Source organism: Cheilinus undulatus, linkage group 16 (genome assembly GCF_018320785.1).
Source record: "Cheilinus undulatus linkage group 16, ASM1832078v1, whole genome shotgun sequence".
NCBI lineage: Eukaryota > Metazoa > Chordata > Actinopteri > Labriformes > Labridae > Cheilinus > Cheilinus undulatus.
This window is the reverse complement of record NC_054880.1, coordinates 46,101,004-46,113,468: the sequence shown is the minus strand read 5'-3', so window position 1 is coordinate 46,113,468 and position 12,465 is coordinate 46,101,004. Positions and strand designations below refer to the sequence as shown.

General features: G+C 40.6%; 1 protein-coding gene across 4 annotated transcripts in view; it reads left to right on the top strand.

Annotated features, from left to right (window-relative positions):
- The window catches only part of adcy2b (adenylate cyclase 2b (brain)), a 124,513-nt gene that overhangs the window by 101,990 nt on the left and 10,058 nt on the right, over positions 1 to 12,465 (top strand). For all 4 annotated transcript variants that reach the window (XM_041809317.1, XM_041809319.1, XM_041809318.1 and 1 more), the window contains exons 18-19: positions 2,285 to 2,469; positions 8,533 to 8,617. In XM_041809317.1, coding sequence (XP_041665251.1) covers positions 2,285 to 2,469; positions 8,533 to 8,617 — 270 coding nt within the window. The remainder of the gene's footprint in view (positions 1 to 2,284; positions 2,470 to 8,532; positions 8,618 to 12,465) is intronic.

Here is a 12,465-nt window from a genome sequence, read left to right as displayed (position 1 = left end):
GAATGTCTGCAATAGAATGTCTGCAATAGAATGTCTGCAATAGAATGTCTGCAATAGACTGTCTGCAATAGAATGTCTGCAATAGAATGTCTGCAATAGAATGTCTGCAATAGACTGTCTGCAATAGACTGTCTGCAATAGAATGTCTGCAATAGACCGTCTGCAATAGAATGTCTGCAATAGACTGTCTGCCATAGAATGTCTGCAATAGACTGTCTGCAATAGAATGTCTGCAATAGAATGTCTGCAATAGACTGTCTGCAATAGACTGTCTGCAATAGAATGTCTGCAATAGACTGTCTGCAATAGAATGTCTGCAATAGAATGTCTGCAATAGACTGTCTGCAATAGAATGTCTGCAATAGAATGTCTGCAATAGACTGTCTGCAATAGACTGTCTGCAATAGAATGTCTGCAATAGACTGTCTGTAATAGAATGTCTGCAATAGACTGTCTGCAATAGAATGTCTGCAATAGAATGTCTGCAATAGAATGTCTGCAATAGACTGTCTGCAATAGAATGTCTGCAATAGAATGTCTGCAATAGACTGTCTGCAATAGACTGTCTGCAATAGAATGTCTGCAATAGACTGTCTGCAATAGACTGTCTGCAATAGAATGTCTGCAATAGACTGTCTGTAATAGACTGTCTGCAATAGAATGTCTGCAATAGAATGTCTGCAATAGACTGTCTGCAATAGACTGTCTGCAATAGAATGTCTGCAATAGACTGTCTGTAATAGAATGTCTGCAATAGACTGTCTGCAATAGAATGTCTGCAATAGAATGTCTGCAATAGAATGTCTGCAATAGAATGTCTGCAATAGAATGTCTGCAATAGACTGTCTGCAATAGAATGTCTGCAATAGAATGTCTGCAATAGAATGTCTGCAATAGACTGTCTGCAATGGAATGTCTGTAATAGAATGTCTGTAATAGAATGTCTGCAATAGAATGTCTGCAATAGAATGTCTGTAATAGAATGTCTGTAATAGAATGTCCGCAATATCACTGCCATCGTGTCTTGGTCCATGCTATCCTGGTTGAGTGCCTGTTAATGTATTCTGTCTCAGTTCAGTCCAGCAGTAGACAGCTATACAGCAGTTCTGGTTCTGACTCATTTCAGATGTTTGAGCTCAAAAAAGAAACCAATTTACTGAATGAAGGTTAGATCAGTCATTTCTGGTGAATTTCAGGCAGTCAGGAAATCTAAATGCTACTTGGCTTTAATGGCAGAATCCAGCATGTTTGACACGTTTGATCCATAATGGGTTGTTATTTTTATTCATAACCAGAAATCTCTTCAATGGCGATAAATCAACCATTGTTAAGATTACAGATAATGACAGCCACTTGGTCATAAACATGGATGTTGTTCCATCTTGTTTTTACTGTCTCCACTGACTGGTTCTCAAGTACCACCGAAGCCTGCTGATCTCTAAAGGCCGGCTCAGACTACACAAATTCATTCATTCAACCTTTATTTAATCTCAAGATGCCATTGAGAGCATGCTCTCATTTACAATGACATAGAGAGAATTCAGCCAAATTTAAGCCCGACTGCGACATCGCAGCTCGTTTTAAGATTTGGGAATGACAAACGGTCTTGTAGTGTGACATAATTGATTAACTAGTCGTCTAGTTTGACACCCTGATCTGACATTAATGACGTGAATCCTGACGTCTAACAACAGGAGAACATTTGCTCCTTATCTTTGCATCATCATTTACTAGATTTACCACTTTTATCCTTTTTTATTCCCTAAAACTAATGTGTACATTTTATTTTATTTTATTTATGTTATCACCTGCAGACCTAGTTCTATCTGAAGGAGAGCCAGTCCATCTTGTCTATACTTATTATCCATAATCCAATCCACAGTTGTTTCTTATTTTCCTTTCTATGAGCAAAAGATCGCTACAATCACACAGAGCGCTTCTGTTGCAGAGTGATTAACACTCTTTGGCCCTCCCCCGACAACCTGTGAACTCGCACTCAGTCGTGGAGACAGTGGTGATGTCAACATACGGTGAGTGGTCCGGACCACTCTTGTAGTGTGGCCAGGCTGTAGGCCAAGACGGACAAGATTTTGGTTGCATAGTCTGGCATGGTGCCATTGTGAACAACCAAAAGAATCGTGTAGTCTGAGCCGGCCTTAATTCTCGATACGGCTAGGACTACAAAAGAAACCAGAGCTGTTCCCATATTTACTGTGCTCTGATTGGACATTTCTGCTGAGAATCTGTAAATAGAAGTGTCCTCTTCTTCTCTCTGTGTCTCCAGTACTTCATCTACTGCTGCATCCTGGGCCTGGTGTCGTGCTCGGTGTTCCTGAGGATAAACTATGAGCTGAAGATGGTTGTGATGCTGGTTGCTGTTGTGATTTACAACGTTGTCATTCTCCAGACGCATGCCTCTCTGTTGGACGGGTTTAGCAAAGCGCTGTACCAAAAAAACACTCTAGAAAGGTGGCTAAACGCTCTGCTGCACACAAACACACCATTGTATATTAGAATGAAAGACTCATTTGGACCACCTATGTGCCTAAAGGCTCCGCCTCCTTTCTGCAGTCAGCTTGTATAAGTTAAATGCTGAATATTAAAATGGCTCCTGAGAATGAACCTTGGTTTCTAGAGCTTGAGGCCCTGCTGAGATGGCTGTCGATCAAATGTAACCCCAGAGAGAAGGGTGATGGGTGTCAGAATGAGATACAGCAGTCATCTTATGGAAATGAATGTTTTTTTTTCACATGTGACAGCTGGAACCTCATGACTGAAAAATGTTATTATGCCAGAAAGTTTCAGTGTAAGACTGAAGGAGAAAGGTCCGTAAAGAAACCCTTTTATCAGCTGATCATGATCATTCCAGGGATTTTCATGAGTGCTCATTATTGCCGTCATAGTAGCAGAGGTGAGGATCTGTTCTGGCTAACATCCTGTCTGCTGCAGTGAGAAAAATGAATCCAGGCAAAAGTAAATTTAACTTAATTTAATCTTCAATATCAACAATAAAAATCCAAGTTTTTAGCTTGACATAAGTTAATCTAATTTTTAAGTCAGTTTCTTTTATTAAAAATAAAAGACATTGTAATTTTATTGAAAAACAGGAATAATTTAGGTCATGTAAGCCAATCTTCCAAAGTTTATCCACATAACCTAAGCCTGACTTTGTTACCTTCACTCAGTTTCACTCTGTTTCTGAACTACAAAAAACTACATTACCCATGTTTAAATGCCCCCTGTGATGCATTGTGGGTATTTCAAATGATTGAAAAATGGCTTTTCTAACAATCAGGAATAGATGAACTACTGAAGACATGGCAGTGATGATCAGGTTAGTGGGATTTGAATCTGGGGATACGTGGGCAGGATTTTCCCATGATGCCCTGGGGCAGAGTGTTTCTATGTGTTCAGATCAAGCGGCAACCTCTGGTACTGAAAAATGAAGCCAATGTGGAAGTGCAAGAAATTGCAATACCACAAGTGTCCGCTTGAGGCAGGCTGCAGGAATACCAGAAGTCCCATCTGCACACATGTTAAACGGCCGGTTTTGACACTAGAAATAAACTGGTCTACAGCCTGGATCAAAACACCAAACGTGTCTCATCAGCTAGTGTCTTATTGTGCTTCCACTGTACGGGGGGGGGGGTTTGTACCACGATCGTTTGGATTATATTTAGGATGAAAGTTGATTGGCCCGTCTCATTTGATTGACAGATAGCTCGGCAGGCAGAGGCTCCATTTCCGTCAACCGGAATGCTAGCTAGCAGGCTGACAGGAAGTCGCGCTTAGTGGGTGGGCTGTTAGGTTGATCCAAAGTTCAGTTGAGACTGCGATTTCAATATGGAAGCCTCCATCTGGCTTGGAGAGCCATTCGAGTCCGCCCATAGAGCGGGGCAGGAATGAGTCCTAAAACGTGGAAGTGAGTTAGCATTTTAGCACTTCCCTCGTCTGAAAGTCTCTAGGATCTTTGAATGAGTTTTCGGTTAAATGTCTGAAATAAGGTCTGTGGTGAACACAAGCTCAAGAGAGTTGAACGTTTTATCCTACAACATAAAATACATCTGAAACGTGCCCCACCTTTGCATTGTTTATCTTTTCACGTCTTAACAAAGGCGGTTGCTAAAAGACAGCTAACAAGGACTACAGCGTAATATATGTCATCTTCCAAAGTGCGGCAACTGAGCCTCTGTTCACTTGTATCTGCGGGTGATGACATTAAATTCATTTGAGCCATTGTAGTTCAGTACTTTCACCAGTTAGATTAACAAACCAGATATGATGCTTATATTATCAGTTTATGGAGATTATCTTTATGAACAAAACATGTACGTTTCATAAACTTTTATTGGACACAGACCATATTGGAGCAATAATTCAAAAACCCATTGAAAAATCCCATAGGCTCGACGACGAGGGAACCCATGCAACACTAACTTCAGGGTTTGCCTGCAAAATTACGTCAGGACTGCACCACTCTATTGTAAGCAGACGACTGACGTCGTGCGGCTTTGTCCGATTCTTTCTACAGTCTATGGTTTAGATGTGATTAAATGTGATCAGGTGAGTTTAGCTGCTGAATGTTGTCCAGAGATCACTGCTGGGATTCATTTGTTCATCTTTCTGATGGATTATTGTTTTTGATGGTCAACACATCTGCACCATGAGGTGCAAAAACATTATCTAAATTATTCTTGTTTAGGAAAAAAATCACAATGTCTTTTATTTTTAACAAAAGAAACTGACTTAAAAATTAGATTTACTTATGTAAAGCTAGAAACTTGGATTTTTATTGCTGATATTGAAGATTAAATTAAGTTAAAATTACTTTTGCCTGGATTTATTTTTCTCAGTGCAGATTAATTTCTAACTGTTCCTCCACTGGAAATTAGCCACCAGCCACATGCTGTGTGTTGTTCAGTGTCAGGTAAATTTGCCCTGCCTCTGGCTGGACTCAGACATGTTTTACAAACAAAGAATAGCAGCGTAAGTTCGCATCACATATAGGTTTAGAAAATGAAATATAAGAAAGCCTGGAAGTGCAGTATGAGAGTAGGAAACACAGGGACACATCCACAAAAGAACAGCACTGATTTAGTGTATACTGAAGCTGTGCAGAAAAAGCAAGTGTCTGATCAGCAGAGCAAATGCAAAGGAGAAATTCATGCCAACTGCACAGCCGAGCAAACAGCACCATGCCATTTGCATGCATGTAAAAAAAGGAATATTCAAAAATTGTGCACAATTTTGCAAATAAGCCCCATTACTTATCGCAACTAATTCACAAAGGCCAGTGCTGACTGCCACTGCTGTTAAAAGCGGTGCAATTTAACACCTATTGACACCAGGCACTACACTGCTGCTCCTCTTGTTTCATCTCCCTCCAGGTTAGTCAGTTATAACTGTGTATCCTTAGAAACTTCATTAACAACAGTGTCCATTTAGAACCAGTGCGACACCCGCCACTTTAGAATAAATGTGTGTTTAAAAAATGAAAGAGGTTATTAGCCAGATATGTCTGACTCTGCTGCCCCTCATCTCCTATCAGAAAGAAATACATCATTTCAAAAAGAAGGTGAGTTTCAGTGGTGAGTTTGAAATGTCATTTGATATTTTACAGCAGTGGTTCTCAACCTTGGGGCTCATGAGACACTGAGAGAGGGTCTCCAGATGCCCTAAAAAAAAACTAAGAATTTTTTTTTAAATTACACTGTTGCCACTTTACACCAATTTTACCAAATATTAACCCTTTTTCATCACTTTTAAACGCCAATTTCACCAGTTTTAGCACACTTAAAACCCATTTATGTCCATTTTAAACCCTTTCCATCACTTTTTTCTGCCTGTTTTTGCCACTTTCTGCCTATCGTTGCCATTGTTTACCCATTATTGACTCTATCAACCACTTTTTACACCCCTTTTGGCCCATTTTAACCACAGTTAACCCATTTTTGCCAGTTTATAACAATTTTTGCACCCCCTTTTTCCCATTGCACCTAATTTCCACTAATTTTTGCCCTTGAAAGCCATTTCAGCCACTCTTTAATCCCCTTTTACCACTTTGGTGCCCGTTTTTGCCATTTTAATCCACTATTGGTTATTTTTTTCCCACTTTTATCTAATTTTTGCCATTTTTTACCCATGTTCTTCATAAAATTAAACCTATTTCTGCCAATATCTGCCTATTTTTTCTTTCTCAGTTAACACTTTTTTGCCAGTGTATCATATTTTTCATATCATTTCACCTAATTTCCACCTATTTTTGCCCGTTTAAAGCCATTTCAGCAGAGGTGTCAAAAGTATTTGCGTTCATTACTTAAGTAGAAGTGTAGATACTAGCAGGGCTTGACTATACTTTTTGGCTCACTGGCCACCGTGGCTACTTGTTTATGAAAAGTTAGTAGCCACCGAGCATTTCCACTGGCCACAGTTGTGTTGATTGGAGACTATGTGTTACATGCCAAATTGGGTTTGTCTGGTATGAGATGAAACACATACTCCATTTCCTTCTTTAATGGATACTAAGTTTATACTATTATTAAACTTTTAATTAACTTCATTCAAAAAATCAGAAATGCAGCTGCTTTCATCTAATTCTCACCGAGACAAATATCCACCAGAGAATGCTGAGGTTGCGACACTGATAAATTCCACTGGCCAAAGTGGCTAGTTGAAGTCAATCTAGTACCCGCCACAGCCGAAATCCACCCACATTTGGCTAGTTGGCCAGTGTAAATGTCAATCCCTGGAAACTAGGGTTTAAAAAGACTTCTGTAGAAGCTGAAGTATCAACTCAAGCTTTTTACTCAAGTAAAAGTGTAAAAGTACTGGTTTCAAAACTACTTAAACTATAAAAGTAAAAGTCATGTAAGGGGGAAAAAACGCCATTAAGGACAAAAGCTTAGGCCGTGCCACAGGGGCCTATAGTGCACTGCCCCACCTCCCCAAAAAACATGTTTCTAAAGGCCATAATGACTATAATGTTATATTAAAATGTTAATGTTGAAACATTTGGGATGCACCTGTTTCAGCCACATTTATGCCCATTGAAAATGAACACCTTTTAGTACAATGCAAATACATTTAAGAACCGTATATGTGTACTACTGAGCATTAACGTGTTTCATGGAGCAGAAGATATGATGACTAGTTGCCTAGAAGTATTGGTCTTCTGGCTACCAGCCTCCTCACTGGTGCTTGGTTGGGACATTTCGCTCCAGTTCTCTTGAGTCTCTGCTACGGACATCTTGGTACTAGGCTACATACATCTGATATTTCCTTGCTGGAGTGTGACGTGATCACGTACAAACCAATAGGGTGTCAGAATGATATTATATTTATACTTCTCATCCAACCACAATCAAATTCACTCTATCAGGATGGCGCGATTTATCTGGATAGGTTTTTTATTTGTGTTTTTTTTATGATGACAAGCCAGAATGAAAACAAATTGAAATGAAATAGCAGTAACGAGGCTATTGTTTTAAATGTAAGGAGTAGAAAGTACAGATAATTGCTTGAAAATGTAAGAAGTAAAAAGTCGGCTGAAAAATAATCCAGTAAAGTATAGATACCTAATATTTCTACTTAAATAAGGTAATGAAGTATTTGTACTTAGTTACTTGACACCTCCGCATTTCAGCCACTTTTTAACTCCCTTTTACCACTATGTATTCCCATTTTTGCCATCTTTTTGTTATCTTTGCCTTTTTTATTAAATATTTGCCACTTCTAACCCATTTCTGCTACTTTTACAATCTAATGTCACCACCATTTCTACTATTTTTTGCCATTATTCAACTATTTTAGCAATTTTTAACCAACTCAGATTATTTCAACATAAGGGATTTACATTTTTAAGAGGGCTATTTACTACACAAATGACAAGAGTGGTTCTTTTTGAGAGTGAATATAAAATATGGATATCACAGCTTAACTTCACAGTGGACCATGATTTTCCTGACCCCCATGGTCCCCAGTTTGGCTGGGTTCCAGAAAGCTTTCCCATCTGTCCCCCCTTTATGGACGGCCCTGTCTGCACATGACTATTCTTGAATGTTCATGGCTGTGTTCAACCACCTTCAGGTACAGTGGGGGTCCCCGATCTCTGTCGCCTAGTTTTGGGATTCGTGGGCTGAAAAGGTTGAGAGCCCCTGTTTTACAGGACAGGATGAAAGGCTGGAGCAGAAACTCTAAATATCAGACCCCTTTACATGAACCAGACAGGCTGAATAATATAAATGTGATGTAATTAAATAAATAAATAAAAGACAAATCAGCATCAGTGATACCAACCTGATTTATCAGTGAATATTTGTGGACGAATGCCAGAGTGAGTCAAAAATAAACCATTAAAGACCGTATCAGGTTAACTGAACGGTTTATTTATGCTGTTATAGTTGGTTTTATTGAGACTAAACTCAGTTTGACTTAACACATTAAATGTCTGTCATTTCTCTGATTTGATAATCAGAATTTGAATAATTTGAATATCAGCTGCAACATCTTGATTCCCTCTCTTCATCTGCTCAGGCCAGGAGTGCTGAAGGACCTAAAGACGATGGGCTCTGTGTCTCTCTTCATCTTCTTCGTCACTCTGCTGGTGTTAGCGAGACAGGTCAGTGATCTGAACGTCTGAAATGATAGCCTCTCATTTCTAGAACAAGATTTAAAACCCAGGTTCAAGGTTTTCAAAGCAGTACTTGTTCTGATGAACACTCTTGCAACGTTGGAGCAGCAAGCCCAGCGATCTGCCTCCAATTTCTCTGTGTCCACCCCCTCACTTCAAATAGAGCTAAACCGGGCTGACACAGATTTGGTGTTTGTGCTTCCTCTGTTGGGGTATCATTCATCATCTCTGACCCCAAAGCAGCTGCTCCGAACAGAGAGACTCCCCCAAGAGACGCTCACTCAGGATTGAGGCTCTCCGAGTGCCACAATTGGTTTAAAAAACCCTCTGTGTTCTCATTCTGGGTTAGCATCAACATAAAGAAGGGGGACGTTTGTTTTGGAAACACAAGTGTACTGTGATGTAAACTCTTTTACCATCACCACACTCTTCCTCGGGTTTTAGGGCTAATTGGGTTCGTCATCTGGTCACTGTGCATGTGTAAATTGGAGCACTAAATGCTTCATCCGTTATCATCAAAGATTCTGGCAGATTATCTGTAAGAGCAGATCTTTCATTATGAAATTACCTCAATTACAAGGGCACAAAGCCTGGAAGCATTTCCCAAGCTTTAATCTACTATTAACAAATTTGCCTTGCAAAAACAATCATCAACCCTAATGTGCCAATTTCTCGCTATTTAGTGAGAAGGAGGAGAAAGCAGGTTAGCAGAATGAGGCATTTGTAATTCAGCCCTCCAGAACAGATGCACGATGGAGCAAAGCTCATTTACAGGCTTGTTAGGAGGAATCAGCACCGATTCCTCTGGCCTATTTCTGAGACGGCTGGAGTTCCTCTGTCCTCTTCAACAGTGGTTCTCAACCTTGGGGTGTCACAAGACACTGAGAGGCGGTCTCCAGAGGCCTTAGAAAACTAAAAATATTTTTTTAAATTACACTGTTGCCATGTAACACCAACTTGACCAAATGTCAAACCTTTTTAATCACTTTTTAACACCAGTTTTGCCAACTCTAGCGGATTTTTACCACTTAAAAACCATTTTGTCCATTTTAAACCCTTACCATCACTTTTTTATGCCTGTTTTTGACACTTTCTGCCTATTATTGCCTCTATCAACCATTTTTGCACCCCCTTTTCCCATTGCACTTAATTTCCTCCAATTTTTTGCCCTTGAAAGCCATTTCAGCCACTTTTTAATCCCCTTTTACCCCTTTTTGTGCCTGTTTTTGCTACTTTAATGAATTTTTGGTTGTTTTTTTGCCACTTTTATCTAATTTTTGCCATTTTTAACCCATTATTGTTCTTTGTTAATCCAATTTCACCACCTTTCTATTTTTTGACATTGGTAACCAATTTAAACAATTTTGAACCCATTTTCATGTAAGTATCACACAAATGAATAAATAAAGATATTTTTTCTTTGATAAGAGTGGTTGTATCCAGGTTGAATATAAGATATGGTTTTCACAGCTTAGCCATGGGCCCCCCGTTTGGCTGGGTCACAGAAACCACCTCTTTATCTCTCCTCATATTCATGGCTGTTCAACCACCTTCAGTTACAGTGGGTTTCCCTGGTCTCTGGCACCTTAATTTTGGGGGGTGCAGGCTGAAACAGTTGAGAACCCCTGCTCTACAAGCACTCAAACTGAAGACACACACTGTAAATACATATATAAAGTACTTCAGACTAACTTTCCTTAGAGGGTTCTAAGCTAGTCATCATTTCAGCATCAGCCCCAGGCAATCAACACTAAAGACAAAACCTCAGCACTGAGCAGTCTGAGCCCACACTGCTGGAGCGCTTTAAATTGGCACCATGCTTCCCTCTCAGGGGAACAAGTATACAGAGCTCACATACATCATCCAGACATCTCACCACATACATGAAATATATCTCACATGAGACTGAAATAGCCCCCATATCAGCACTATGAATCCAAACACACAATCAGTTTGTTTCCAAACAGTAAAGTTGAGCCACGCTAAAGCACTTTACCTGGACTGCTCCCCTTTGCCCAGTATACATGCTCTGCAGGAATGAATGAGGCGAACACCTATGCTGGACAGTGGTGATGCCATTGGGGGTGTCCGATCTTTTCTGGGAAAGATGTGAACCAGCTCCTGTTCAAGAGTTGAGTCAAGCACACGTAAAAAGTCATAGATGAAGACTAAATTACATTTGAGTCTAGTTTTAGTCATCTTGATGAAAACTGAGCTTACTTTTTGTCAGTCATCATAGATCTATTTTTGTCAGTCTTAGTCTAGTTTTTGTCATGGAAAAAAAAGGCTGTGGACAAACATTTTAGTCATACTTTTAAAACTGACCCAGGTCAATAAAAAGAGCTGCAGTTCCCTCTACTACAGGACATGTGGTCTGGTCTGACTGAGATGTGTACATGCAAGACAGAGCTGAGCTCCAGCCCTGGGTGTTAGTCTGAGTCTCAGTTGGATTAACATGTTGGCATGAGTTTTGAAAGTCCAGTTTTAATAGGATTAGGTCACAGTCGTTCATCTAGTCTAACTGCATGTAAATGTAATGAGGGTCCTGGTAGCCTAGACCGTTCAGATAAACAGGGACCCATGTGATACACAATCACACTCCAAGGATGTCCTGACCCTGAGAGAGCGTCCGCCTGACCCTGAGAGAGTGTCCGTCCTGACCCTGAGAGAGTGCCCGTCTTGACCCTGAGAGAGTGCCCGTCTTGACCCTGAGAGAGTGCCCGTCTTGACCCTGAGAGAGTGTCCGTCCTGACCCTGAGAGAGTGCCCGTCTTGACCCTGAGAGAGTGTCCGTCCTGACCCTGAGAGAGTGTCCGTCTTGACCCTGACAGTGTCCGTCCTGACCCTGAGAGAGTGTCCGTCCTGACCCTGAGATAGTGTCCGTCCTGACCCTGACAGTGTCCGTCCTGACCCTGAGAGAGTGTCCGTCCTGACCCTGAGAGAGTGTCCTGACCCTGAGATAGTGTCCGTCCTGACCCTGAGAGAGCGTCTTGACCCTGAGAGAGCGTCCTGACCCTGAGATAGTGTCCGTCCTGACCCTGACAGTGTCCGTCCTGACCCTGAGAGAGCGTCCGTCCTTTCCCTGAGTGTCCATCCTGACACTGAGTGTGTGTCAGTCCCTCAGGCTTTAAGAACCAAAATAACGAAATAAATGCAGCAGCAGTCCTGCCTGTGTGCTGTTTCCTTAGGCAGTGAGTGCAAAGCTGCTCACAGGTTCATTCTTGTCTTATTAAGACATTCATTTTCTATTAAGATCAGTCAACCCTTTAGCTTCAGGTGGCTGATTTCCAGAAATCCTTTATACAGTCGCTTTGTTCAATAAAAACATGAAAACATATCATTTTTTGTGCAGTATTAGTTTAAGCAGACTGTGTTTGTCTATTGTTGTGACTTTGATGAAGATCAGAACACATTTGATGACCAGTTTATGCAGAAATCCAAGAAATCTCAAAGGGTCACATACTTTTTCTAGCGACTGTAGCTGCCTTATGGTGGAAATGAGCTGGACTGAACGCAGGCAGCCTCACACACTCACATCATGGATGGATTTCAGGAGTAACGTAGCTGATGTTGGCTCAGTCGGCCTTCTTAGATACTTTCTTGATTTTGGAAGGGGTTACCTCTGTGAACCGAACCATTGAGCAGAGTTCTGGGTCTTAATCAGGGATGGAAAGTAACTACCCTGACTGAGTTGCCTTTTTGTGACTTTGGATTGTTTGAGTACTCAGTAAGATCACTACTTTTACTTTTACTTAGGTATATTTTGGGGGAAGTATTGTGCTTCACTACATTTTAGAAAGCATACTGAGTAAAAATATAGTTTGACTTTCACAACAC